This window comes from Phaethon aethereus, assembly GCF_964289735.1.
Source record: "Phaethon aethereus genome assembly, chromosome: 3".
NCBI lineage: Eukaryota > Metazoa > Chordata > Aves > Phaethontiformes > Phaethontidae > Phaethon > Phaethon aethereus.
Window position 1 is genome coordinate 90,557,648 of NC_138576.1, and position 27,735 is coordinate 90,585,382.

General features: G+C 43.0%; 1 protein-coding gene and 1 pseudogene across 2 annotated transcripts in view; one reads left to right on the plus strand and one right to left on the minus strand.

The window, feature by feature from the left end:
* LOC309404194 (protein ELYS-like) overlaps positions 1-6,075 on the plus strand; it is a gene marked incomplete at its 3' end in the record, with an annotated part of 44,404 nt that extends 38,329 nt beyond the window's left edge. Inside the window, exon 27 of the mRNA XM_081998584.1 lies at positions 5,627-6,075. Within this exon, the coding sequence (XP_081854710.1) occupies positions 5,627-6,075 (449 nt within the window). The remainder of the gene's footprint in view (positions 1-5,626) is intronic.
* A 1,469-nt stretch (positions 6,076-7,544) lies between these two features.
* On the minus strand, positions 7,545-26,759 carry LOC309404195 (protein ELYS-like; annotated as a pseudogene). Its single transcript has 12 exons — positions 26,639-26,759; positions 25,130-25,383; positions 23,559-23,739; positions 22,567-22,774; positions 21,176-21,292; positions 20,074-20,158; positions 16,259-16,409; positions 14,803-14,935; positions 14,534-14,715; positions 14,031-14,092; positions 12,965-13,093; positions 7,545-8,000 (listed from the first exon to the last, which is right to left on the minus strand). The product of its transcript is annotated as a protein ELYS-like (transcript).
* Between the last annotated feature and the right edge of the window lie 976 nt (positions 26,760-27,735).

Genomic DNA, 27,735 nt, shown 5'->3' on the forward strand with positions numbered 1-27,735 from the left:
TAATTGTAGAACTCTGCAGAGAATTCAGATTTTTAAGGTAATCCACTGCTGATACAAGCAAATCACAAAGCTTTTTTTAACAAAGAACGTACTGTCCTGCTAGTATCAAAAGTCTTAAAAAGTTCATGTTTAATATGCTCCACAGACCACATTTTTCCAATGCTTGACACTAACTGTGCTTACCATACAGTGCTACAAGTTTCATAGAAAAGCACAGTGCAGTGCACAGTAAGTAGTAAAAAAACACCACCCCACACCATCTTAGCAAAAGCATCAAGCACTCCTAAATCTAACATTTCCAAAGCTATTGACATTAACATACTCCATATCCCTCTATTTAAACCTCAGAAAGGCCAAATCCCAAAAGGTTTGAGAGAAGATAAAAACCTGCCTTTCTATACTAACCTAAGTCCACTAGACCGAACACTGATAAATCCTGGAAGAGAGAGGTTTAACATTCAGACAAAAGATGTTCACACCTGCATTTCATACCCGCCAGGATAGCTGTCTTTAAACTACTCAGTCACACATCTTAGTGAAGCCCTTCTATTATGCAGAAAAGATACAGTTTATGGAGCCAGAGAAAGTAAAGGCAACCCAGGAATAAAAGCACTCACCCAGAAGAGATTTTTACTCCCAGTCCTTGCTCCAAACACTGCCTCCTTCCTAGTCCACTTAGTCCCAGACTAAATATAAAAATAGTTCAAGAAACTAAATCCACAAAGCAATTTCTGGAGAAAAGAGCTTGAATTTTATACGGACTATCAGTGTTAGCAGAAGCAAGATTTTAGATCCCCCTCTTTCACATTTCACCTCAGCTGCCTTACCAACAGCAGAATGAAGTTGAGTGACCAAACTCCCAGAGCTCTGGTCTGGTTAAGTTTTCAGGACACTTTTTCCACAGGTGTGGAAGACTTAAATGTATGCAGGAAGGTTCTGTCATAAGCTACAAAGAAAAGGCTGATGAAACAGCAGGAGCATTTAAAGCAAAATACTGAAAAAAACCCCAAACACCTGCATGTCAGAATAAGCTTGGCAAAGTTCTACCACCTGGATAGTCAACTCTGCTGCAACTATGGGAGAAGCACCACTTTGCTGAGACACATTTACTGGGCAAAGTCTCCCAGCTGTAAAGTAACCAGTGTGACATTATTTCTTCAAATCATGAATTTACTTTCTCCCTGCCTATTTCTGACTTTGCTCATTTCATCTGCTTCCGCAATGAAAGAGGACTCCACTACTAAGTTTTACATTCCTTTCTACTGTCTGATCCCCAGACTCACAGAACAAACATAGTTTTCAGCCACTGCTGAAATCTGACCAGTTCCAAAAATTGAAATTTTGCCACTCTAAGCTCACAATTTCTGCAGAACAGCTCAGAAAGACCTATTCCCCTTCAGAATACCACAAACACCACATTAAGGTCATCTGCTTTGAACAGAAGCCAAAGCTGAAACAATCCTGCATGGGTCTAGCCTGAGAAATCTGACAAAATACATCAATTCAACAGTAACCATTAAGTCACTGAGTATCTACCTGAGTGCACCTGAATCTACAAATCCTCTGTCAAATCATACAAGGAAAAAAACCCTAAACCAACAGGAAACCCGCTAAGCATACTTCTTCAAAGACAGTAAAAAAAAAAGCTCTTTCAATCTGGATGTCCTCAGACAGCATTACATTAATAACTAGCTCTAATTCATGTAGTATTGCAGTTTAAAATGCACTGCACAATTAAGTTATAAGTTACTCATCCTCACAATCTAATAAAAAAATTCTTCACTTTAAGACTCATAGAACTACAAATAACCCCAACCCTGCAAATACATAGCATGAGCTTAATTTCATTCCCAGCCACTGAGATCAGCTGGAATAGTTATGCGACTAAGAAAACCTAAAAGTCACAGGCTAAAGCTTTGCTCATCTTTTATGCCCCTCCACCCGCCCCAACTTTCGTTTCTTCCCTGACACCCCCGTTGCCTTCAGATGCTATGCAACATCCCTTTCCTCTTACAACTGTCCTTGTGCTCCTTACTTGTTCAGCACATTCTGCAAGCTTTTTTTGCTGCTAAACCCGAAGTCACCAGCCGAGTATCCTAACAACTGCAGCAAGTTGACAACCTTCCTCAAGAGGGACCAGCTTATCAAGTTGAGAGAGGGAACATTTGTATCTCATTACTGAAGGACAGGATACGCTTTTGGAGGAGGGCAACATAAAGGGGCAGGGGATACTGTAAAAAAAAAATGGGGGTTAATCTTAGTTTTAAGCACAGGAGTATTGTTTAGCCCAACATCTACAGAAGATCACTACAAGTGCCCCGTTTTAATGCTTGGTCACATTTAAATGATCCAGGATGACCTAATTCAACCTGCAGCGTTAGGGAATGACAACTAGAACACTTTGGATTTGCCGAGGTCCTGCCCTCTCATCCTGGGTTTGATCCCGTCACCTCCCTTTACGCCAGTGTAACACTTCATGCAAAAAGGCAGAAAGCCAGAAGGAAGAGCTGACTCCACTAAAAACTGACACCGCGTATGAAGTTTTTCTTTTTCTCTCCTGGTGGGATTCTCCGAACGAGAGTCCCCCACGCACAAAGCACATGGCGGGAGCACGGTACACGGGGTACACGGGGCGGCTGCCCTGTCCCGGGCAAGGGTTTGCTCACGCTGCCAGCGAGACCCACCCACGGAGAGCAATCACACACCACACCTACGCCCGCGCCCGGCTGCCAGCTCCCGGCGAGCGAGCGGCGCTTGCGCAGCCACGAAGTGGTTCCAATTCGTGAACTCGCCCAACAGGAAAACACCACACTCCAAAAAAAACCCCAACACACCCCACATTTTCTTTTGCATCAGCCGAATGGCATCCCGCAGCAGCTGCACGGCGCTGCTCCGCCACGAGGGAGGGAAGAAGGAACCCAGCGCCATCACTGGAAACAGCAACCTCGATGGACGCATGAAGTTACACCAGATGTAACCACATCGTACGTGTAACGTGGCTAGGTGTAATGTGAAATTGTACCTTCAGACTCCACTTAAGAGCCATTAAGGAACCACTCGGAATAGTATCAAGAGGTGTAAAATGAAGTCAGGGTGAACCATTACAAAGATTTTTTTTTCAGCCAAAGCAAAAGAAAAAAAAAAAAGAGAGAACCCAAATCCTGGCACAACTTACACAAAATCCTGCCTCTCCTCTACCAAGTCCACATCAACTGCACGAGTAGTTTTTGCTTTTAGCCCTGTGTCGTGGTTTAGCCCCAGCCAGCAACTACGCACCACGCAGCCGCTCGCTCACTCCCCCACGGTGGCACGGGGGAGAGAATTGGAAGAGTAAAAGTGAGGAAACTCATGGTTTGAGATAAAGACAGTTTAATAAGTAAAGCAAAAGCCGCGCACGCAAGCAAAGCAAAACAAGGAATTTGTTCACCACTCCCCATGGGCAGGCAGGTGTTCAGCCATCTCCAGGGAAGCAGGGCTCCGTCACGCGTAGTGGTTTCTTGGGAAGACAGACGCCATAACTCCGAACGTCCCTCCACCCCTTCCTTCTTCTTTGTCCCAGCTTTATATACTGAGCATGACGTTATATGGTATGGAATATCTCTTTGGCCAGCCTGGGTCAGCTGTCCCAGCTGTGTCCCCTCCCAGCTTCCCGTGCACCCCCAGCCTGCTCGCTGCAGGCCAGCATGAGAAGCTGGACTGTCCTTGAGTACTTAGCAACAACTCAAAACATCAGCACCTTATCAACATTTTCTCATCCCACATCCAAAACATAGCCTCACGCTAGCTTCTACGAAGAAAATTAACTCTACCCTGGCTGAAACCAGGACACCCTGCAAGTCACTTATTTTCCAATCATAAACTGATACTGAAGGCTCACACAGTCGCTAAGCAATCAAGTCACATGATTTGATTTCTTTTTCCTGCCCATTTGATGGCATTTAAAAGCAAACTGAACGAAGCAGCCCTTCCGCAGTGTGAACGTGTTAGGCACATCTGTCAGTCAATGCATCCGGCAGTTAAGTACAATCAAACACTTAACTGACCAGCCATATTATTTTCACGTGAGTGCAGGGGTTTTGGCTCTTCCGAGCTACTGAAAAAGCGATGCTTTTTCCTAGCACATGCAAGTTTTGCATTAAGATTGAAAATTATTTCATTCAGTAGTACAGGGTTGGGGAGAGGTTTGTTGTTGTTGTTGCTGTTTTTTAAAATGAAAAGGTGAAGCATCACAATGACAGAAAGAAGCAGCTGTCCTGCTTTTCCTTCCCTTACCTGCTCACCCCCGCCATGCAAGAAACAGCCAGCACGGAATCCCCTCAAAGAATTCTAATATCCACCCTAAATAGCCATAAACTTAACTGGTCATTTAAAAATGTAGGGAGGCTTTAAAATCCATATACACAAACACATTATTTTTACATGCCTTAAAACAAGCAAGATGAAGCTTTCCCCGTAGCTTACGGTGTTAATACATCTAACAGGAAGAACTGAAAATGCGGGATCAATGAATATATGAAATTTCAATTCCCTATTCAAACTTACTCCGCACAAGTTAAAACAGACATGAATTTATGAAATTCTCATCCTTCCTTCTACACACACACAGTATTTCTTGTCCATTAATCACCTTTCAACATAATAAGCATAGATTTTAGCTATAGGGCATGAAAAAAATATCTGTTGATAAAAATGTAGCAGCAAGCGGAACTGCAATACTTGTGACCATCAAATACCTCAGATGCTTCTTAACAGTACCTAAAGGACATCATGGCCCTGGTTTTGGACTGCGTTTCCTTCAGCTATAGTAACAGTAGACGCCTGGTGAAGAGAGAGCTGTACTGTTGTCTCTTCTCCAGCCCTGAAGTTCGCGGTTTTGTTTCTTGCCTTGCATCAGGGGTAGCATTTGTACAGCTGTCAAACGAAGTTGGTCCATCTGAACGTTGCCCCCTTCTACTCCTCCTTTTGTTCTGTCAGTTGGATTCCCTGGTTCGGCTCCTCATGCAACTGTCGATCAAAATCAGGGGCAAACAGGGGCATTTTTACGATACCTTTTTTTATACCTGGTTTTTGTTTTTCTTGGCTGCTATAAAGAGCTGCTCAACTGTAACAAGAGGCTCTCCCTCCGATACGAAGTTCTTACTAATAATGCAGCATGGCCAGATTAATTTACTTGCTCCATGCTACAGGCACAGTGAACGCTAGGATATTTTAGTAGTGCATCCAACTCGAAAAAGCAAGCATAACAAAAGAGAGCTCTTGGGTTATGCTTTTAGTTATGCAAAGCTCCCTCCTCTTGAAGGCACAGTAGTGAAGCCAGTGAGCAGCACTGAGAACAAGCCTCAAAACAGCTTGTAAGCAAGCACTTACAAGACCCACTTCACCTTAATTCTCCAAGGACCTGGAAACTCAGTAAGCAGTCAAAAGTGTGATTAGTTTTTCCCCTCAGCTTTAAAAGATAATGCTAGAATGAGAATTAATTTTGTAGTGCCTTGTTTAAGGTGATGCTTGTAAAACTTACAAACACTGGTACATATTTTTCTTTTGTGTGTGTCTTGCTTTGACAAAAAGTATATGCATGTTAATGGTTGTGAACTTTTTTTTTTTTTTTAAAAAAAAACGTTACCAGAAGATGCTAAAGCGCTATCTGGAGACTCATGTGAGCATCATCATGGAGTGGTGGAGGATGCTTGGTCTGAAAGTAGAGAGAAACCAACGCTGTTTACTCCGAGCAATCCTGAGGGTGATGGTGCTGAAGTGGAAGATTCTTCAGAGAGCAGACCTGGAGATGGTTTGGAGAAAATGGACGTCAGCCAAGAAAATAGTAAGTTCTCTGCCAGGTCAGACCAAACTACTTTGGAGTGTCATGATGCAAAGTCACCTGGCGATTTTGAAGATGATGTCATCTTTATAGCTGCTACACCAGCTCATTCTTCCACTGAAGAAACTGCTGATTTTCCAGAATCGAAGAAGGAAGAAGACAGTCAAATGGTCGAAGATAAACCTTTCCAGATGGAACAACCAGATTCATCAGAACTAAGAAAAGAAGCTGGTGTGTTTCACCCTAAGATAACCTAAGATCCTGAATTTTTCAAATGGCCTTCAAAGAATAACCTGATAAAGGAACTTGGTCATTGCTGGGCTACGGTACAAACAGTTCCGTGCACTTTGAGTACTCTGGAGGCATTAGAGGGCAGTCCGTATAGCCCTTGTTTGGCCTGAGCTGGCAAACTTATGCCAGTCCTGCCTACTGTCTGCAAAGGTAATTGCTGGATCTGGAGGAAGCAGGCGGTAGAAACAAGGCAGAAGAGGAGGATGTTTCTAAAACAGAACCTGTTGAGATGAGAACAGGTTAGCAAGCAGTCGGGCTTCAACACCACCGGTCAATCATTAGAGAGCAGAACCAGAAGAGACCTTAGATGTATTCTTGTGGGAGAGGGGAAATGGAGTCAAGCAAGGAAAGAGCATTGCAGGAATGCGATAAATATCCAAAGAGAAATAAGAAAACTTAGTACCCACTTTTAAGAAGGAGGCATGTTTTGTGATGTTTGGATGTATTAGGTCAGTAACACGTCAAGCTTAGTTTGTAAAGAGAGTGTCCCTGGTCATTTTGTCTCCTTGCCTGAAACTACGCATCGGATTTCTTGTTTTACTGGGAAGAAGAATTCAGACCTCCTGTGCTTTTGAAGCCTTGGCAGCATTATTCTGGCAGATCACTCTCCTAGCTGAAATGCATAAAGGCTCACTTTAAAATGACATGAGTGTTTTAAAGGACATGATGTTAAGTGCAACAGGGAAGTCATTCATCTGCTTGTTTTTGTAGGATTTGTGGAAGACTCAAGTGCTGAATGTCTCCCCCTTCCTGAGGATGGTAAATTGGTGTTTAAAGCTGCTGAGGCTGCTACTTTTGGGACTGCAAGCGAAGGGTAGGTTTCTAAAATCGATATATTTTTGGGCTCACACAACATGTAGCTGCTGGCTTTCGTGTGTTTGGAAGCTATGATTTTGACCCGGTATTGGTCCTCTCCTGTGTTCTTAAATGTAACGGCTTTTCTAGTCCTTTCTGTCTGTGAACAGAACTGGCTTGGCATGAATAGAAGTGAACTTCACTAGCTGCCAGTTTAGGCCTTTTTTCTCCGGTCATTGCAGGCCCCAAAGTGTGCTGATGAAGACTTCCTTCACCAGCCTATGTAAGCCTTTCTATAGATTGAGGGTTACTAAGCAGATGCTGTGAACATACGCCTTGCTTGTGTCTGAAAATTGTGTAGCTACAAATTACACCTGAGGCTTCCCTACCAGAAACAGGCAGATGCTAATAGAGCACACGCAGAAAATAAAAATTCAGTGTATGAAATACTGCCAGGAAGTGTTCAAAGCCACTAAAGTTACAGGAACCTCAGGTATTTTTAATAAGAGGACTCAGAACACAGTGGCAACTTTAAAAGCCTAGCACAAGGAAGTGCCTAGGACACTTGCCAACGCTCGTCATTAACTGCTGCACTCATCAGTAACGTGACCGTTTGAAGCCATTTGAAAAATTCAGGATCTTAGGTTATCTTAGGGTGAAACACACCAGCTTCTTTTCTTAGTTCTGATGAATCGGGTTGTTCCATCTGGAAAGGTTTATCTTCGACCATTTGACTGTCTTCTTCCTTCTTCGATTCTGGAAAATCAGCAGTTTCTTCAGTGGAAGAATGAGCTGGTGTAGCAGCTATAAAGATGACATCATCTTCAAAATCGCCAGGTGACTTTGCATCATGACACTCCAAAGTAGTTTGGTCTGACCTGGCAGAGAACTTACTATTTTCTTGGCTGACGTCCATTTTCTCCAAACCATCTCCAGGTCTGCTCTCTGAAGAATCTTCCGCTTCAGCACCAGCACCCTCAGGATTGCTCGGAGTAAACAGCGTTGGTTTCTCTTTACTTTCAAACCAAGCATCCTCCACCACTCCATGATGATGCTCAGATGGGTCTCCAGATAGCGCTTTAGCATCTTCTGGTAACTTTTAAAAAAAAAAAAAAAAAAAAAAGTTCACAACCAATAACATGCATATGCTTTTTCTCAAAGCAAGACACACACAAAAGAAAAACATGTACCAGTGTTTGTAAGTTTTACAAGCATCACCTTAAGCAAGGCACTACAAGATTAATTCTCATTCTAGCACTATCTTTTAAAGCTGAGGGGAAAAACTAATCACACTTTTGACTGCTTACTGAGTTTCCAGGTCCTTGGAGAATTAAGGTGAAGCTTACAAGCTGTTGTGAGGCTTGTTCTCAGCGCTGTTCACTGGCTTCACTACTGTGCGTTCAAGAGGAGGGAGCTTTGCATAACTGAAAGCATAACCCAAGAGCTCTCTTTTGTTATGCTTGCTTTTTCGAGTTGGATGCACTACTAAAATATCCTAGCGTTCACTGTGCCTGTAGCATGGAGCAAGTAAATTAATCTGGTCATGCTGCATTATTAGTAAGAACCTCGTATCGGAGGGAGAGCCTCTTGTTACAGTTGAGCAGCTCTTTATAGCAGCCAATAAAAACAAAAATCAGGTATAAAAAGGTATCGTAAAAATGCCCCTGTTTGCCCCTGATTTTGATCGACAGTTGCATGAGGAGCCGAACCAGGGAATCCAACTGACAGAACAAAAGGAGGAGTAGAAGGGGGCAACGTTCAGATGGACCAACTTCGTTTGACAGCTGTACAAATGCTACCCCTGATGCAAGGCAAGAAACAAAACTGCGAACTTCAGGGCTGGAGAACAGACAACAGTACAGCTCTCTTCACCAAGCGTCTACTGTTACCATAGCTGAAGGAAACGCAGCCTTGCGAAAAGAGAGATTGAAAGTAAATGCAGCTCATGACTCATGTTGCTTTTGAAGAGGGTTAATTCACAAAGCTTAACAAACCCAAACAACTGGCTCAATCTATATTCCTTACCTTCCTGCCAGACCAGCCTTTCAAAAGGTCTAAATACTGACCTTAACCACAGGAGGAGTCTCCAGTAACTTCTGCTCTGATGCTCCTGAAAAATCCTTCTGTGAGATGGAACTGTGGATATTTGATTTCAGTGGGCTGGAGGCCATGAATGAAGCAGGGGCTCTGCATGGTGACTGAGCGCTACCACCCTGTGCTGCAGAGCATGAAGCAACAGGACGAACCACCAAATCCAGCGGTCTGTTAAGATCCACAATTTAAAAGAGGAAAATAATTTAAAAAATGCAAAAAATGATGATGTGTTCAAGAAATTGGAGATGAAACATAGCAAAAACATACAACAAACAAGAAGTACGGGTGAGCCCTCACACTTTGGGTGATGCATGAGGCCCATGAACAAGTTACAGCCATTTTCTCTTTCTTTGATTATTCCTTTACATTTCATACTTCATTTCCCAAGTCACTGCCTCTGAGGCAAGAGTAGTCCAATTTTAAGCTGCACAAGTGATGTGCTTCTCATGCCAGAAGAAAAATCATCCACATTTCAATGCTGGGACCACTTCAGATTCTCCACTTAGTTGTGTCCCTGAGTTGGCCTTTTCTTTAGCAGATACAAAACTAAATGCAAACAGAACACTTTGCAAACACTGAGAGTAAAGACACACTCACACACACACACACGTATATATATGAGAAACCACACCTTTTTGAAATAGTAGTTCTGTAGATTTACTATACCTGGAACAGTTAGGTGAATGTTTTGTAAATAGTGTCCCAACAAATGCATCGCGCAACTCTGTGTCAGCGAGAGGATGTGTTACGGCTGGTGGTTCCGTAGCAGTAGGACTAGATTTAAAAGGAAAATGTAGCTGACTTTCAATCCCCTGAAGCCCGTACGTATCAGAACTCAAATTTAGTTGACCGTACCACCTGGAGGAAAATCATCAGACCGCTGCTAGCCTCTTTTCCGCTCTTTACAATTCTGTCTCTTTTTAGGGTAAAAAAGGCAGAAACAAGGCAGAAACTGGGCAGGAGGAGGTAAAAGAGTACTATTTGGTCACGCAATCAAGTCTATCAAAATCCTTACACCAATAGCTTGGACGGGAATCATAGCTTTACTTTCAGCTATCTTAAATTCTGTAAACACATTTGCCATCATAAATATGCAAATATATGTGTTTACAAGATCATCGTAGCAGAAAAACTCCAACTATTACTTATGCTGTGTTGTTTCTTCGCGGTTACATATCGTATGCGCAAAATAGCCAAACAAAGCTTTGTTCAGGCGCACCTTCCCTCCGAAACACTAGCGTCATTCAAAAGGATTCTTCTCTCTGTCTCCCAACATGTAGCTCAAGACTAAACACTGTGAAAAGGCTGCTTACCTAGCATAGTGTGAGAAACTGGTTTGCTGCTCATTTCCCACTCCAGCTTCTCCAATTTTGGATAATACATTACTGATAAAAGTTGCTCTTGTATGCCCATTTCCTGTGTAAGCTTGTTTTGTTACTGTTGACAATGGTGTTGGTCTTGCAACTGTAAAGCAAGAGGGAAAAAACATCAGCCTTGTGTAATCAAAGCCATGGTTAGTTGTCCCTTATATTTCACTCCCTAAAAAGTACCTTGACTTAAGACCGATGAAGGCAAACGGTAAGGCTTGGCTCTCTCCACAGCCAGCTTCCTTTGAACTCTAGGCAGGATCTTGCCATTTTGGTCTACCGTGGAATTTCTGGCAACCGCTCACTCTCTCAAGCGAGCATCACAATTGTTCTGATCCATGAAAAGTGTAAAGCAAAAAGTTAACTGATTGCAAGAAGTTCATCGCACAGAACTATCTGTGCTCTTTCTAATTAGTGAATAAATTTCCTCTACAGGTCAAGGAAAATACACCCACTGCACACACCAGCAGCAAGTTCTGCCCATCAGCACACGCCAGCTTCACTGGTAGTTTTGGCAAAGTGGAAGGAAGACTAGAGGAATAACAGAACCCACAACTTCAAGGTAAAACAGCTCTGGCACTCTGCAGAACCTTGTTCTGTTACAATTGCTGTCACCTGCAATCCTCAAACGGCTGACAAAACAGCAGGCCCTCCCTTGTTTTCCCTCAATATATATGAACAACCAACACTAAACGTCCGTATCTAACTGTATCCTCATTCAGACACCACAAACCCAATTAGGACACATGCAACTAATTCCACATTCTTTTGCTTAATTCGAGCCGCAGGCTGGGCTGCCTGTTGGTCTGAGGAACACTCTCACTTTTCCTCCGACATTTCAACTTACGGAAGGCTAATTCTAATCTTTGCTTGCATGCCTCGGCATTACAGTCTCAGTTTACTGAGTTCCAACTAACTGGCTTCGGGAACATCCTCTGCTAATACCCATTGCGCATTTTGTGCAGTTGAGTTTGCCGTCAGGAATGCACGAAGGGGACAGAACAAGTACAACTACGCAATGACGTTTGCAGGGAAACAGCGGAACTAAGGTCAAGCAGCTTTCTGGACTATGACGACAGGAAGCCGTTCTGACACCCAAAACGCTAAGGTACAATTTCCTAAAATGACAGAAAAGACGTGAAGCATTTAAATTCTAATGGGTTTAAATTTTAGGCTGTTCAAATACCGTATTATCATGTAGTGGTAATGCTTTACAAGGATAATGCACAGACACGTGACATGAAGTAGCAGCTTAATTCAGCCGGTGTTCCGATACTTCTTTCAGGTGAAACGATTCTTCATAAAGTTTTACTTTTTTCTTTTAGGTTTTTTGATTGTTTGTTTGTTTTTAAACACATTCAAAAGTATCTTTTCCTTCTAGGCAAAATCGTTACACCCAAAGCAATTTCTACACATTAGAATACATATGGGGTATTCCCACCTTTTTCTGAAAACGGGTTTCAGACAAGGGAAACACACCAAATACTGCTTACGGTGGCCAACAAAACTCCTAACCAAGCTTCCTGACCACAATTCTGAAATTTGTCTTACTAACATGCAAAAGAAATCCCTGCTCAAATGCATCACAGGTCTATGAACGACAAAGAGGTAGCAAAGGGTATTAAAAACGTTCTTGATTTACCAAGTTATTTCAAAACTGGAGTCATGATCAGAATATCCCATTTGAATGTAAGAGTCTACATCAGGCTTGCAAAGGAAACAGTCTACATGCTAGGCCAGCTTGCCAAGAAATTTATTTTAGCACCACCCTGTGCAGAAGTGTTCTCTGCCCTACCACGCTTCCACAAATCTGGTGACGAATCCAGGAGACAGGAAGATGAGGCCAGCAGGAAGACTGCTTTCCCCTTCCTACTAGTTGCTCCACTGGGCAATGACTAGCTAGCTGATCCTTCAGCTTAGTTCCTGCCTGGGGGAAGATGGGCTGTGCACCACATAGGCTCCATCTCTCATGAAACTCTTCAGATGAGAGAGAAAGGGAGGTGCACTGCAGATGGGAAGCCTATGACAGAGGGGGGTGAAGTCACTATGGGGGGAGAAAGCAGACAGAAGGTCGTGGGTGTCATAAGACAAAGGTGATTAAGGTGTTGCAGCAACAAGAGGGCCGTCTAAGGGGAGAAAACTGGGCTACTGTAGCACAAGGCAAAGGCTACCGAGGTGAAGTTCTGCTTCGAGAGGCTGCAGAAAAGCCTGCTGACGAAGGGGAAATGAGGGCAAGCAGTGATGAAACTCTCACGTAGAGCTGACAACAGGAGTTGTTTACCACAGCCCACTTCCTTGGAAGCAAATGATCCTGTTTAGTGCAGCAAGCTGATGTTTGCAATAGCTCGCATCCGAGTGAGACACCCCCCTCGTCAGCTACTGCACTGGACCTAACGCTTGAGAAAGTGATGGGGATCAAGGTCGTTCTGAGGGAAAGACGCTTTCTGCTGCGCATGACCAGCACGGACTGCACACTTCCTTGTGCCTATCTGTGGCACAGGATTACAAGACGGGTCTCTAAAGACAGATCTGCTGGGGCTGTTGCCAGTCAGGCTCAAGATGGACATATTTCCCCCTTGATTCCCTGATGTGCACTCACCTGACTCAAACTGGATGGCTCAACATCAACTAGTCTCGGAGACAGCAAGCCAGCTACAAGACACCTATTGTAGCTCTCATGAATGGCTTCTCTTATTGCAGGACCCTGTTTCTTTAAAAATTTCAAGGTCTGAAACATCAATCGAGCATTACAGATTAAGACAGCATTATTATTCAGTCACCGAGGTTCTGGGTAACCACTAAGAGAAATAATAGAAATGTTCAGGTAAACTGTCAGAAAGCTTGCATCAGTAATATGCTTTAGGTTTGCAATCTGAGTAAGTGGTACTACGTAGAGTCTTAAAGCTGGCACACAAACCATTACAGATTCTTTCAAAAAAATCCTGTACAACAAACTATCAGCCCTTGCAATGCTTAGTTAAGCATTGTTTAGCTTCTCTGTCAATATACAGGCCTTTCTGTTTCCATGAACGCTGATACAAAATAAGTTCTATGTAGGCTAAAACTAACATACTACTTCAAATCACACTTTGGAAGATCCTTTCTATGCTTGTTTGTGCAGAAGCTGATGCATGTTGGAAATATTTAGTGAGCTCAAACTTAATGCAAAGTTCTTTGTCACAATCTGCGCAGTGGCTCCGAACTTATACTTCGGCCAAGTTTGGGAGAAAAAAACATTTCATTTCTTCCCCAACAGTTAAATAATTTTCCAGTTTCTCCATTCTGTCCACCTTTTTCAAGTTAACCGGGGATCAAAACCCTAACTCCGGACTATGCAGGCAGTTCCACTGAGGGGTAGTAAAGAAGTAACAGCTTTCCCCGACTTCCACAACATCTTTGTTCTTGCTCCTGGAGCAGCGTTCTATTCCTTTCTAGACATTCAATCCCTGACCGTGCTTCAACAGGAGACAACGGTAGTTTTACAGCCCCAAGAGTGCACCTAAAACGTTACCCTTTGCATAAAACTGGCAGGACACAACTGCAATTATGCGCGTGGGTGGGCAGGACGAGCATAAAATGGTCTCTGACACTCAAAGCCGCGCAATAGAAAACTTAGACAAGGTACGTCTCTTGACATTCTCGGTAAAGACACAGTAAAAGATCACCTCCTTCTGGAAGCTGGTGCAAGTCACATGAACAACTCCGCAGGTCAGCAAGCACGTAACATCTGCAAAAACAAGGAACGTTTGACAACCTCCCATACTCTCACAGCCAGGTTATGACCAGATTACAAGTTTTAAACAGTAGTGTCTGGAAAGACATAACTGAGGACCCATTTTCTTCATCAGACCACTTACAAACCCGTTTTAAAAAACAATTACTGCGTGCAGAAATTTTATCTCTAGTGCTATTGAGGCGCTGTGCTTTGAGCTTCAGTTCAAAGTCATTTCGTTTTATGACCGCCACCACTTCACAGGCTACATGACAAGAGCACCAAAACCCAAAACTCTGCAGACTGTCAGAGACATTTCACAATATTAAATAACTTGTTAGTACAATGTATTCAGAGTTGGGTTTGGGGGAGGTTGTGTTGTTTTGGTTTGGTTTTTGACTGACAAACAATGAACAGGAGAACCAATTTCACAACCAAAAGCAGTGAAATACCTACCAAAATTATAGTTCCTTGGATGAAAAATCTGCTCAGGTGGTGGATAAGAAGGACGAGCTCCCCGACTTAGACTCCGCTCATGTACCAGAATATCCAAAAGGAGGTTTGGAGAAGTCATGCTTATCACAGTGTCCAGTGACCACAATCCAAAGTAGGGGCAGTCATGAAGGAATTCTTCTGGCCTTAAAGAAAACAAGTGCATAAGCTAAAGGCCGGCATTCAAATGAATTTTTTGGAGTGGTATTGAAAACAACATAAGAAAAATCTACCTTAGTGAATCTGGCATTTGAGCATGATACCAGCGATTAATGTCAAATACAGCCTAATAAGCAGATGGTTTTCCCTGACCACATGTATTCACTTGCCAAGTGAAGACTGAGACACTGGTCTCCGGAGATATTACTGTAAAAGACAAGACATTGTTTCTTATGTGTAGAAAAGATGATCTCTCTGATATTTTCAAAACACCACTTTCTGTTTTGGCTTCATTCTGTTCTATCCCTCATGAAACACAACACTTACTAAGAATAATCAAAAAAATGTCTGGAATAGCAAACATCTCTGTGATAGGTTTCAGTCATACTGCCCCTTTTTCGTGTTCAAATGGTATCAGTTCTAAGCCAAGGCAAACACACAATTATTAGCTAATTAAGTTTTCCAGACATTAAGAGTTGATCAAGACGTTTAGCTAGACAAATAGTTTAGGGAAAAAAATATGCTAGGAACACGTACTTTGCTAGTTTCAGAAAGCATACAACTATTTATCGTGTACACTCGTATCAATCAGCTGGCATTATTAATTTCCAGATTTGAGTCAACTGCAAGTTTTAAGACTAGCCCCTTTCCAGCATATATTGAATTAAAGAAAACTGAACACAGTATTCGAGGTGCAGCCTCACCACTGCCGAGAACAGGGGGGTGATCACTTCCCTGCTCCTGCTGGCCACACTATTTCTGAGACAGGCCACGATGCTGCTGGCCACCTTGGCCACCTGGGCACGCTGCTGGCTCATGTTCAGCTGGCTGTCGAACAACACCCCCAGGTCCTTTTCCACCAGGCAGCTTTGCAGCTGCTCTTCCCCAAGCCTGTAGCGTTGCATGGGGGTGTTGTGACCAAAGTGCCCTGGCACTTGGCCTTGTTGAACAATTGACCTCGGCCTATTGGTCCAGCCTGTCCAGATCCCTCTGTACAGCCTTCCTACCCTCAAGCAGATCAACACTCCTGCCCAGCTTGGTGTCTTCTGCAAACTTGCTGAGAGTGTGCTCGATCCCCTTCTCCAGGTCAACAATAAAGATATGAAACAAGACGGGCCTCAAAACCAAGCCCTGGGGAGCAGCATTTGTGACTGGCTGACAACTGGATGCAGATGCAGATACAGGTTTGAACAGAAAAAAAAAAGATCAGGTAACATTCCTAAGCAATGGAGCGAATGATCTTGTTGTTCAAAGACGACAGCTGGAGGAATAAAGGGACTGACCAGCATTATACACATGACCGTACCATATATCACTATAGCATTTCAGCAAGCACAAAATAAAACCTATTTTTCCCCTGAAAGAAGTCCCACATCACTTAAGCACACAGTTTTTCTTTTTAAATAAGCCCAACAAGCTAGTCTATGCAGACATTTAAGACCTTCAGCCTGTGGGTACAGAACAGCATTCATTGCTTAGATTCCAAAACCATTTATTGTAGAATAACCAAACACGGACATCAGAACAAACCTTCATTAACGCTAGCCTCTCTGTCAACGCATTTGTGAAATTTTTCTACAGTCTGGCAGCTGAGTAATTTAATATTGCTCGTTTGCCCTCTCGAGGGAAAGACTCCACCCATGAGATCTAAGCTGTACCTTTCATCACAGAATTCCAAACCCTGGGGAAAGAATAAAAGAGGAGGAAAAAGGTCATTTTGAGATTAAAACATACAGTATACCTAAATATGAACGAATGTCTCTCTCTGACATAATATGCATATTATACTGTGTATTTCCCTTGAGTTCTTTATTACGGTAAATAGCAGGTACAACTGACATGCAAGAGAATTAAATGTCAAATTGTAATGGATAAGTTTGGCTCTGAAGGCTTTGCACAGCTCCAAAATGTAGCATTTCCCTGACGTTATTCAGATCGGAAGATGTTTTGCAGAGTTCTGTGCGGCATCAAGGCTTCTTTACAAACCTAAACGTATATTTACAAAGCAATACCTGAAATAATACAACAGATATGCACGCAAAGCTCTTTGCTCCATGTCTTGATTACAGAACCGATGGAGTTAGAAAAGTCGTGGCACTACAGCAGCTAAAGCTCTGTTGAGAGCTCTTCTCTACAGGCACAGCACTGGAGTGAACATGCACCCCTCTGTCGCAACTATGAGGCCTTCTTAGTGGTTCACAATCTTCTTTCAAACCACGTCAGCTCTTACCAGCTCCTCCTCGAAGCTTGTCAGAGACTAACGGGTGAAATATCCCTCAGTTCCTGCACCAAGCACAGCCAACAGCAAAAGGGGAAAACAGAGAGGACATGGGGTGCAGAGTAAGCAAACTACTTTGAGATACACAGAGACCCCGGCAGGATTGTGTTGAAACTCTGCTGCCACCATCTCCCAAGTAAGCACTAACTGAAATGCTCTCTTTGCAAATACAGCATTTGTTCAACCGGTCTACCGCACAACACATGAATGTGTGTATTGTGCACAAATGGCAGCTCTACAACTAAAAAACCACCCAAAACAAACCACAACAACAAAACACCAAACAAAAAAAAAAAACCCAAAAACCCCACACACCACCTAACATAAAACAACCCCCAAACTGATCAGACCACATTCTACCCAAGTTCCCTAAGCTTTCAGAGCTCTCAAATGAACTGGCATGAAACAACACATTCCCAGATGATCTCATGCGCTACATCTCATTCGCCTAATCTGAGAAAAGGCAAGCTTTCTCGTCATAGTTCCAGGAAATAAATATCAAAGCAGTCTAAACCAAAAATAATTTAAAAACCAAAATTAACTCTTTCATTACTGAGAAGAAAAATAATTCTGAAGCACAGCAGCGTATTTTACATTCTCCACCCTGGGGCAAGCAAATCTAAGGGAAGGAACTCCATTGTATGGAAGATATTAAGCACTGTCTTTATCGACCAGTAAAATATGAAGACACTTTTCAGATGAGATGCACTCAAACTTGGCCTGGCAAGTGGGAACAACTCTTACCTTTGCTGCCACTGAGGTCGGACAAGAAACTTGACTCGGCCAGCCATGTAGGCAGACAGTCATGTAGTACTGACCACTCTGTGACTACAAGGAAGTATTCTGAGACTAAAAGTGCCCGCTGTAGAGCACAGATTCTGCCCTAGTGCATCTTCGGGAGGTTTTGGCGGGTTGGGAGTTGGTTTTGCTGGGCTTTGGTGCTTTTTTTGGCTGTAGGTGTTGTCCCGTCTTGGTATGTGTAAGTGGCTCATCTGGAAGCCAGCTGAAGAACCTGTCTCTTCCCCCCAGAGGGTCCAGCTGTTTCGTTCTCTCTTCCACTTACCTTGTACGACTGGTTCCTCTTTCAGTCTTCCACGACACTCATCACAGGGAAGCGGAAACAGCGGGGCAGTAAACTGCCTCAAACCCAGAGACTGGTGCCTGACACCTCTCACAAGCCTGTGAACGTGTGGCTGGTTGCATGGTCTGCACTGGCTTAAAAGTCTTACATTAAGTACACCACAGCTTTCTCAGGCCACAAACACAGTAACCCTATTTAATCCCTTTGTGTGCTTTTTTTCAACAGTGTCAACTGGAGTTTCTAGTAGATGCATTTTTAAAGGCTGATGAAACGTTTCAACCCTCTGAGGTAAAGACTGACACGCGTCACACCTTTTGTTTGGGAAAATAAGACGGCCAAGACAAAGAACAGCCAAAGAGTTGAAGGTCAAACATTTTAAGATTGAAGGGTTGAGACAGAGCAAAGTAGCCACGAGAGAAATGGATATAGACACCTCCTTTTTTTCCCCCAAAGAAGCACACAGTACCAGGATTTGTCTGGGCCGCTGCTAAGGTTGTAGCCAAAAATAACTTTTAAAAGAGGATAAAACAAGGCGGAGTTCAAAAGTGAAACTGCAGAAAGATCAAAGAAACCTTCTCCTATCAACCTGCCAAACTGCTTAGAGCACTACAAGAGATGCAGCAGAGAACCACAGAGAAAGCCCACGTACAATTAAAAAAACCCAATCAGGGTGCTCTCCTCCTCTAGAGCACGGTATAGTTATGTCATATAAAAAAAACACTGCGCATAAACAAAGACAAAGGGATGACATCCATATCTAGATCATGCTGAATCACTTGAAGATATTTCTACTTTGTCACCATGAAAGAGAATGCATCTTAGAGAAACACCACCTTTTCCAAACACCCAACCTTTACCTAGTCAAAAGCAATACTTACAAGTGAGGAAGCACCTTTCCGCTATAGAAGGAAAACCAAAAAGATTCAAATCTAAACTCATGCAGAAAATCAAAACGCAGGGTCCCGATAAGAACATGTACCACGCGAGTGTTTAGAAACGAGCACCACGATGCAAGAACCACCCCTATTTCATTCCACACCTATTGAGGACATGCACGAGAAAGTATCAAAATAGGAGGAAAGACTTGCTCTGAAGTGAGATTGCTTTCCCCTCAAAAAGGTTTTGGAAGAGTTCCAAGCATACTACTGAAGACAATTATACATACATTATAAATATTATACACACATTAGACAAATATACATTCTACTGAGTAGAATTATATATACACACAGACAGATATGGCTTACATCTGTTAGATATCAGAAATATCATGATACCTCATCTATATTTTAAACACACCACCTTTGAAGCCAGTTCTAAAAATTTATGTATGCTCTTCTGACCAAGTCATACCACTCTTTACTGTATGTACATATTTTGCTGGCTTTAAGAGTAGACTGCATAGGTGACCCAGCCAAAAAGTAGAAAGGGTTACCTTTACAGCTACTAAGCTTCAGGATCAACACTTAAGAGACGCTGTAACTACGTTTCATTCCAAGTCCAGCTTGCAGAGCTCAAAAGAAAAACAAGAATATAAAAACAAAGATCAGAAAAGGACATGAGGTGGGGGGAGAGAGAGAGACAGAGGGGGGCCGTATTTTAAGAAAGGGAGACAGAAGCTTATTCAAGCCTGCGGTTTGGTTAAGCAAAGCTACTCAAAGCCCTGTCTTCTCTTCCTACGTGCCATTAATTTGGTGTTTCAGTCAAGAATAATTTTACAGGTAAAAGCTGCTGCTTCTTCAGGAATTGAATTTATACGAGCCCTTTGCAGACGAATCTAGCTGGAACACACGACACTGCAGTATACAATTCTATGGCTTGCTTTCAAAAAGTATGGCCATAGGCCATGCCCAAGAAGCTCAGCAAACCATTTCTTTTTTTAGAGGTCTCAGAATTTTGATGGTAACTATTAGCCCTGACAACTTAACTGATACGCACTTAGAGAAAATGACTGTTTTCTTCCTCTCACATACATGCATGTCTTACCTCATACATGACTTGTCCTGATGCCAGGCGTTTTCTGTCACCAAATTCTAACTGCAACAGATGTAAACTCACAACATCACCTTCACTGAAAAAGGTAAAAATGAGGAAATTTGATGACAAAGCTGCTTTGTAGTCCTCATTATCATTTTATTAGATCTAGACTGAAGTATTCTTAAGAGCGTGTTCTTGCTGAAAAGAAAAACACCACTTCCCAAAACATCACGATTGGTCACATTTAGCTGCTAAAACATAAAGGAGGACGTTCTGACACTAGCACACCTTGAGGGGCAAATGCTAACCATACAATTTGGAGGCTTTAGCATGTTGTATGGACTAAATAATGTTGGAAATAGTGTGGAAATAGTGGAAATAGAATATCTCTTCACTTCTTCATGGTGAAAAGCTCTCGATCAAAACTGCTTTAAAGTCAAACTGAAGCAGACTGCCGCTCCATGAACACCTGAGCTGGTTAAATAGCTTCCCGGTGCTGGAAGAGAGAGCTCTTTCTCCCCGTCCCTTCCCACCAAAGTTCCAGTCCCTCTCTTGCATATACTGCACCCTTCCACATACTGATTTGATTCATTAGCCCAGCAGGCAACCGGTGACTTTTCTGCTGACCAGTGATCGTTCTCTGCCAGCTGAGCCGAACCGGCTCATGAAGGCTCCAAAGACTGCTAGAGTTGCCGCAAGGGAATCGGCAATACTGTCACCTCCCTCCTTTAGGGGCAGCAGGCTGTTACATCGGCACGTTTACTGGGCTAGATCTGCAGCCTCAACTACTTTTAACGGTAATTTAATACCGTGGTGCAAATATCAAACAAGCCATGAAGCAGTCGCCAAGAAACAAAGGAAATCATTTAAGAACGCAAGCACAAAAATACAGCTGCTGTTGCTTTGCGTTCTTTTCAGGAGGTAGGAACTACTAGGTCCCTCTTCACGTCCGTTAAAGCCTGTCAAATTTGCCTTGTAAGCATAACAACTTCCCTACCTCAGAGAACCTCCCACACAGCTACATAAACAAAAGCAATATACATGTACCAACTGTATGTCAACAAATATATTAAAAAAAAAAGTCAGTGGCTTCCAGTAAGTTCCAATTCACCTTTCTTGTGTAGACTGAACAGCCCACAAGTAGCAACACTTGCGAGGATCGTTCTCAGGCTCTTGAAAAGTGACAGCATAGACAGGAATCCTTCCTCCTTCGAGCTGAGAGTGGTGCCTACAAGGTTCAAGAAAAAAGAAGAAAGGTCAGCCCGCTGGCACAAACTGTTTGCAGAAGGGCAGAAGCATCTTCTGAGAAAAGAGCACCTTACATGCTTATCCTCAAAGCACAAAAGGTCATACTTCTGGCTCAGGCAAGTGAGTCAACGAAGCCACTACGTTTTATGCAACAGTCAGGAGGTGAGGAAACCACTGTCCATCAAATGGAATAACCTGGGTTTATGTCCTCCTCTGCCTGAGGACAAGGAACACAAATGACTACTTCAGCTGCCACGCAGAAGATTGGTCCTGCTCTTGTAGCCTACTTCAATATTGATCTTAAAAAGCAGCATAGCTCCTGAACAAATCTAAAATGGCACCAAACAGATGTAGTTCCTCATTTCTTCACTTGGACGACGTAAACCAATTTTTCTTCCAGGCTTCTGAACCGTATCTGCACCTTCACAATCCATTCTTGCCCCCCTAACTATTCCTCCACTGTCTTTTTACACATCCAATAGTTTCTGGTCAGTCACTGCAGATGTGCTTAAGGGAATCCCTATCTGAATTTGGTCAAGTATTTCAAGTGCGATTGCTCTGTGGCAGAGTTAAAATCTTCTCTTCATTTTTCTATTGCTTATAGCTTTACGTGTCCCTTATCCTCATCTGCAAGTCTTCCAAGTAAACTTTCATTCACATGCATCGTTGCCTTGGAAGGGGTCAACCCCTACGTCGGTCAAGGCTGAAATGCAGGAAAGAATCTGCCTTCTGGCACAGATCAGCTACTGGTTTTTCATGTCTCACTAGTTTCATCCTGGACACTTTAAAGAATATTATCACCAAAAGCGCATTCTTAACATACTTAAGCCTTTCCATGTATGCCCCAATGGCAGCAACTGGTGCTGCAACATAATTTCTAAAATCTCTTTCATCAAAATACACACATTTCCTGGTTTCACTGAATCCTACCGAGAGGACACACTGTCTTACAGAACTCAGCTCTATCGCACCCTAACTGCTTGACGTCACCCCAAAGGAGCATGCTTTCCACGATTCCTCAATCCACAGGCACAAGAAGGAAAACAATGCTAGTCCATGGGGGAGAAGGCGGTCCACTTAATCCATGTAGGACTTAGCAGTTGTCTCAGAAGAGGATTTCCAAACATTCCAAGGTTATAATCAAAATTCCAGTCCCTGAAAAAGGTCTCTCTCCTCAATTAACATACTTCCTTCAGCAAGAAAATGGAGACCCCCTCCCCGTCCTGGCATGGTCAAGGGTACAGGCCTACTTACTCCCGCTGCAACGTTTTCATACTCCATAGTGACAGGTAGCCATCTGAAAAACCCACAACGAGCTGATTGCTTCTGCTTATGTAGCACAGGGTTGATATTGCTGCTCCTGAAGGATTTTGTAACTGGAAACAGAGATGTCTTCCTTCTCTGGTCACAGTTTCTCTTCTTTGTGGAACTCCAGCAGGAATTCTAGTGACGACTTCTAGATCTACACACACAAAACCACACCATAAATGAATGCGGTATGCCATTTTAAACACTGACGTGACAACAGGTATAATCTACTTCTACCGTGCCAGGCAAAACACCCGGTTATGCAACACTTCTCTTGCTATTTCCATGCTGGATGTGTTCAAAGAACATTAAGAACTCTCTGACGCGATGGGTATTCTCACTCGTATTTCAAAACCTGGTAAAAATGTGACCTTCATAGACAAATTCTTCTTGCGCTCTGTAAATCAGAGGAGTCTGGGCCTCATGATGAAGCTATCTATCTGAAGTGACATCTACTCCTGAAGCCGCTGCTGTAGTAGCCGAAGCAGCGTATGCAATCGGAGTACACAAATCAGAGATTTCATTCATCCAAATGCGTGGGTTTTCATACGTCAGATGTATTTTAAAAAACGAGCCCCAATTTTGCCCCAAGTCAATTTGCAGAAGCACAAGAACATTCCGGAGAAATAGGGCACCTCTGACACAACTCCCTATCAGGCAGCTGCACCGACTCAGATGCTACAATTCCTACACCTCACTGGCAAGAATCATAGCGACATAGGGGTCGGGGTGGGAGGGAGGCATTTAGAGCACTGGGAGGAATATTAAGCCGCTCCCGTTCTTAATCAGTTGAGGACTATACGGTGTCAAACCACCATCTGCAATCAGCAGTCGTAAATGTCTGCACACTAGTATCTTCAAAGTGGGACGTGTATTGTTTATTTCAAAGACGCACCTTTCCTTCCTTTCAAATTCGAGTTTAAAACCTGCAAGCTTACCCAATGCTTCTGCTTCATTCTGACGGCAAGACAAAACATCCAAGCAAAGGTCAACCAGAAGTAGATGACCAGCATCTGTAGCCACTGCTGCCACTCCAAAGAGCCATCGCAGACTTGGATGTAGGTGCCCAGTGCTCACACTGGGTCCTCCGTCATTAGTTATGGGTTCTACAGCAGTTACCTACAGGAAAACTACAAGTTGCTATTCAAGCTGTTTGACAAGCTGAAGAGAAATCATTCAGAAGTGAAGCCAGAATTAGCACATCAGAAACAAGAGAATAAATACAGGATCGTAGGACTCGGAATCAAAGCCTTGTTTCCAATTACATCAAGGGGGGGCGGGAAAAGAAGGCCCTCTACAAAAACCTGTTCCTGCCTTCCACTTACTAGAGTTCCTACAGTTACCTAACTGAATTAACTTCACCTTAAAGTTGGGAATTCTATTCCTACAGCTTACCAATTTCCATCTCCTCCATAGAAATAATTAAGAAAGGACAGAAAATCAGTTCTATGCAAGAAACTTTATCATATTTAAGGGACTTAAGTAAGAAAGACAAAACTAAATCTAGTTCTCCCACGGCCCACAGCCCATCAGCACTGCCATACAGCCGGTGTCACCTTTGCCAAACAGGCATTAGGACAAGCCATGGCTGTCAGTCAGACGAGGCGGCGGGCACCCGCACTACAGCTATACAACAAAAGAACTAGCGTTTAGCCTTCTTACAAGATGCAACAGAACGGAAAAAGCTTTACGTCAACAACAAAGTTTCACATGAAAAGAACACAAAGAAGTGAGCATCACAAGGTAGGCCATGTTTTTATATCTTTCTTTTTACCCCTAGAGGTGGGGAAAAATATCCAAATCCCTAAGCCCCAAAGCTTTCTCCTCTCCCATATCAAGCACTTGCTGTGGCTACACGGCCTGGCAATCTGCTACAGAATTTACCTTTCATCTTGGTCACAAGAATTCTAATCTTAGCAGTACCTATTAGTAGTTCAGGCACCTTTAATTTGTTGCAGGTTTCCAATCTGTCAGGTGACTCACTAAAGGCTCTTTTTGCCTGTCCTAAGTCAACATAAAAACCTGCTGTGCTCTGAAGCCACCTGCTTGCTAGTCTGAGATTTGCAGGAATGTGCCCAAGCCATCTACTGCACAACTGCGGAACTTGGACATATTTTAAAGGCAGTGTTTCTGACAGAAATCAAGCATGTAGGAAACATATGTTACAGACAGTTTGAAGAGTGGGGTGGGGTTTTTTGTTCTTCTCTCTGGCCAAAAAAAGGTATTTTTCAATGCCTTTTTGTGCAAGTGGAGAGTTAGGTAACTATGTGCTCTACAATAAAACCAGAAAACTTGCTTCACTATCAGTAAACTCAAACGATAATGGTACCGTTAAGTCCAGGATTTCACATCAAGGCTGTCTTGACGGGGTACTCGGAAGTGACAGCGTCTTAAGGCAATATAGAAAAAATTCCTCCTACAAAGAGACGCTCCACAGCTTTCCCTGCAACAGGACTATGCAGCACCTAACCACCTAAAAGCTTCGTTTCTCCGACTAAAAAGTACGCACCCTTCCTGGAAGAGCAACTGCTTTAACCACTTTTGATATTCCAAGGTCGTAGAGGCAGAGAACGCTTCCCTCGGCTTCTTCCAACCCAACCAGTAGTCCAGTTCTGTTCTGCCAGGAAAACTCCTTTACCACACGAACAATGGGAGGCTGTTCATTCACGCCGCCAAAACGATGTGCCGAGAGCCGCTCTCCTGTCACAGAGTTCACGACCTCAAGTTGAGGACCACACGCCAGCCATGCTAGGTGCTTTCTCCCTGTAAGAGAAAAGCAAGCTGACTATGGCCCATCTCCAAGAGAAGGTTGAAAACAACTGAAAAATCACAGTCACTGCCCCTTTCCTTCAAGAAAAGTACCTAACAGAGGAAGACTGACTTACCTCACTCGGGTCAATTATTTAAAGTCGCCTACTGAAATCCTCAGGCAAGGCATCTTAGAATTAACAACCTTCTTATTTTGCATTTGTACTTGCCATTCCTGCACTGAAGAATTCTGATCATTTGCGATAAAGATTACAATATATTGATCTACAGTCTTTATACCATGTTTGGCTTGTTTTTGCTAGAAATCACCTGAATACATATGGGAATACAACTCTTAGAGCATACTTCAGACGCAACAAATCTAAACCAATCCATTTCTAGTTTCTGAGTTTTACTTGACACATGCCTACTTTGGGCAAGGGTTTGGACTTCAACAAGAAACTATCTTAAAATGAGCACTGCTTGAGCAAATTTCAGCTTTTACACGTGCCGATCACAGAAAGAATGTAGCACACTTTGTTTCACTGAGCTACTTCAAGCTCCAAGGAAGTCTTAAGTCAATTACTGCATTTACAGTCTGGTAGATGGACTCTACCTGGGCTTAACAGAAGCCTAGACATCCAGATGGGCACTCAGCTCTATCCAGTTTCAGATCACCCAGAAACTCAACTACCTAATCTGCTCAGCCACTTCCAGCAGCTCTCACTGGCTCCTCATCTGCACCCCATTAAGTACTTGGGAGATATGGGGCTGCGGCGCTGAACAGGGTTATCCTCTTCCTTCTGTTTTCATTCAGACTAGAAAAGAAAAATGGGGGGGGTTGCCTCTGCAACACTGCAGAAGAACTATTTCTGCATGTGACGTTGGATGGTCCTAGAGCTTGAGCTGGTATAAATAAATACAGCCCAAAGCAACACTATTACTTTTTTGAAAACTGCCTTTTGTTTAATGAAAAATGGAGGAGGGCCCACTGACTGAGCATAGTAACTAAGTGAATTATTTTAATGGCACAAGACCAGTGCAAGCTGTTGTAATGTCAAAGTTTAACTATTTGCTTTTGTTAATTGAACACCTAATGCTAGTGTTTTACTATTAGCATTTTTAATCGTTAAAACATCCTTTTTGTTCTCTCAAAACCTGATGCGTCTTAACAGCACCAACCTGACACAGCTGATACCGTGACCCTACGCGTCAGGTAACCTCCAGGCAGTGACAACTTTATACCTAAAAACTAAAGGAAAATGCTCACCTCCAGAAAACTTCCCGCACAGCACAGAACCTGGGGTTATTCCATCTTCCGCAAGGGCCTGGATAGTCCCCTCGGGAAACTGCAGCAGACTGCTCGTTACCTGAGCCGTTAGGTCTCCCATTCTTCACTGGAAATAAAGGCAAAAATGCAAAACCAGACTCATGTCAGCCATAAATATTTCCGAGATTGACAGAAGTTTCATCAGTATGCTCTGAAAAATCTCCTACACATAGCCTGTGGCTCTTTTCCTTAAAAAAAATGGCACTCAGGACAGCTTTTGATCCCACAGCAGAGCAAAAGGAGAACCCGTTGCTTTCCCGATGCCTGTGAGATCACCAGCAAAAGGCGTCACAGAGGTACTGACAAGGTAAGTAACAGGAAAAAACACAGCACACCGAGTTCAAGTCTACTCACATAGGCTAGTAAGACGGGGCCTGAGAAAAATGGTATCTTAAAAAGCTTCTCAGTAACAGGTATAAGTTTCCATTTGTCCTTTCCCTTGGTTTTATACCATATCATTTATTGTCAGTTGTCTTCTAGTAGATTTCATGCATCATTTATGTCTTGTTCACTTTTGCATGTTTATTCTGAACATTAAGGAATACTAAGTTCTTAACTACCTTCACTCTCAAATTCTTCCAGAAAATGTACTGTTGATATTTTCACATTACGAGCAATACAGACTTTCAGAGCTCATCAGTTAGAAAGTAGTTTTCCATACTCTGACAACGTAAACATAACGCAGCACTTCGAGGCACTGATTTTCTCCCTGGGCTTGAATCCTTGTATTGCTTATTCCAGTCCCTTCCTTCCTATCGCCTGTCCTTCCCGGCAGTAATTAACAAAAATTTCCTTTATTTTTTTGGTGGGAAAACTTAAAAACTGAAGCGATTGACACGATTACATAGGAGGCCAAATAAGAGATACTCCATAGACGTGCGAATACAAACGACTTGAAGTATCCATGTTTTGCAAGTTCTGTGCGTTACTGAAAAAGCCCCCGGAAGACAAGACAGTTTAATTATCTTGCTCAAACAGCACTGCTTTCTTCATGAAGTCTCAAAAGGCAGGCAGTACGCGTCGTTCACTGTTCCCGG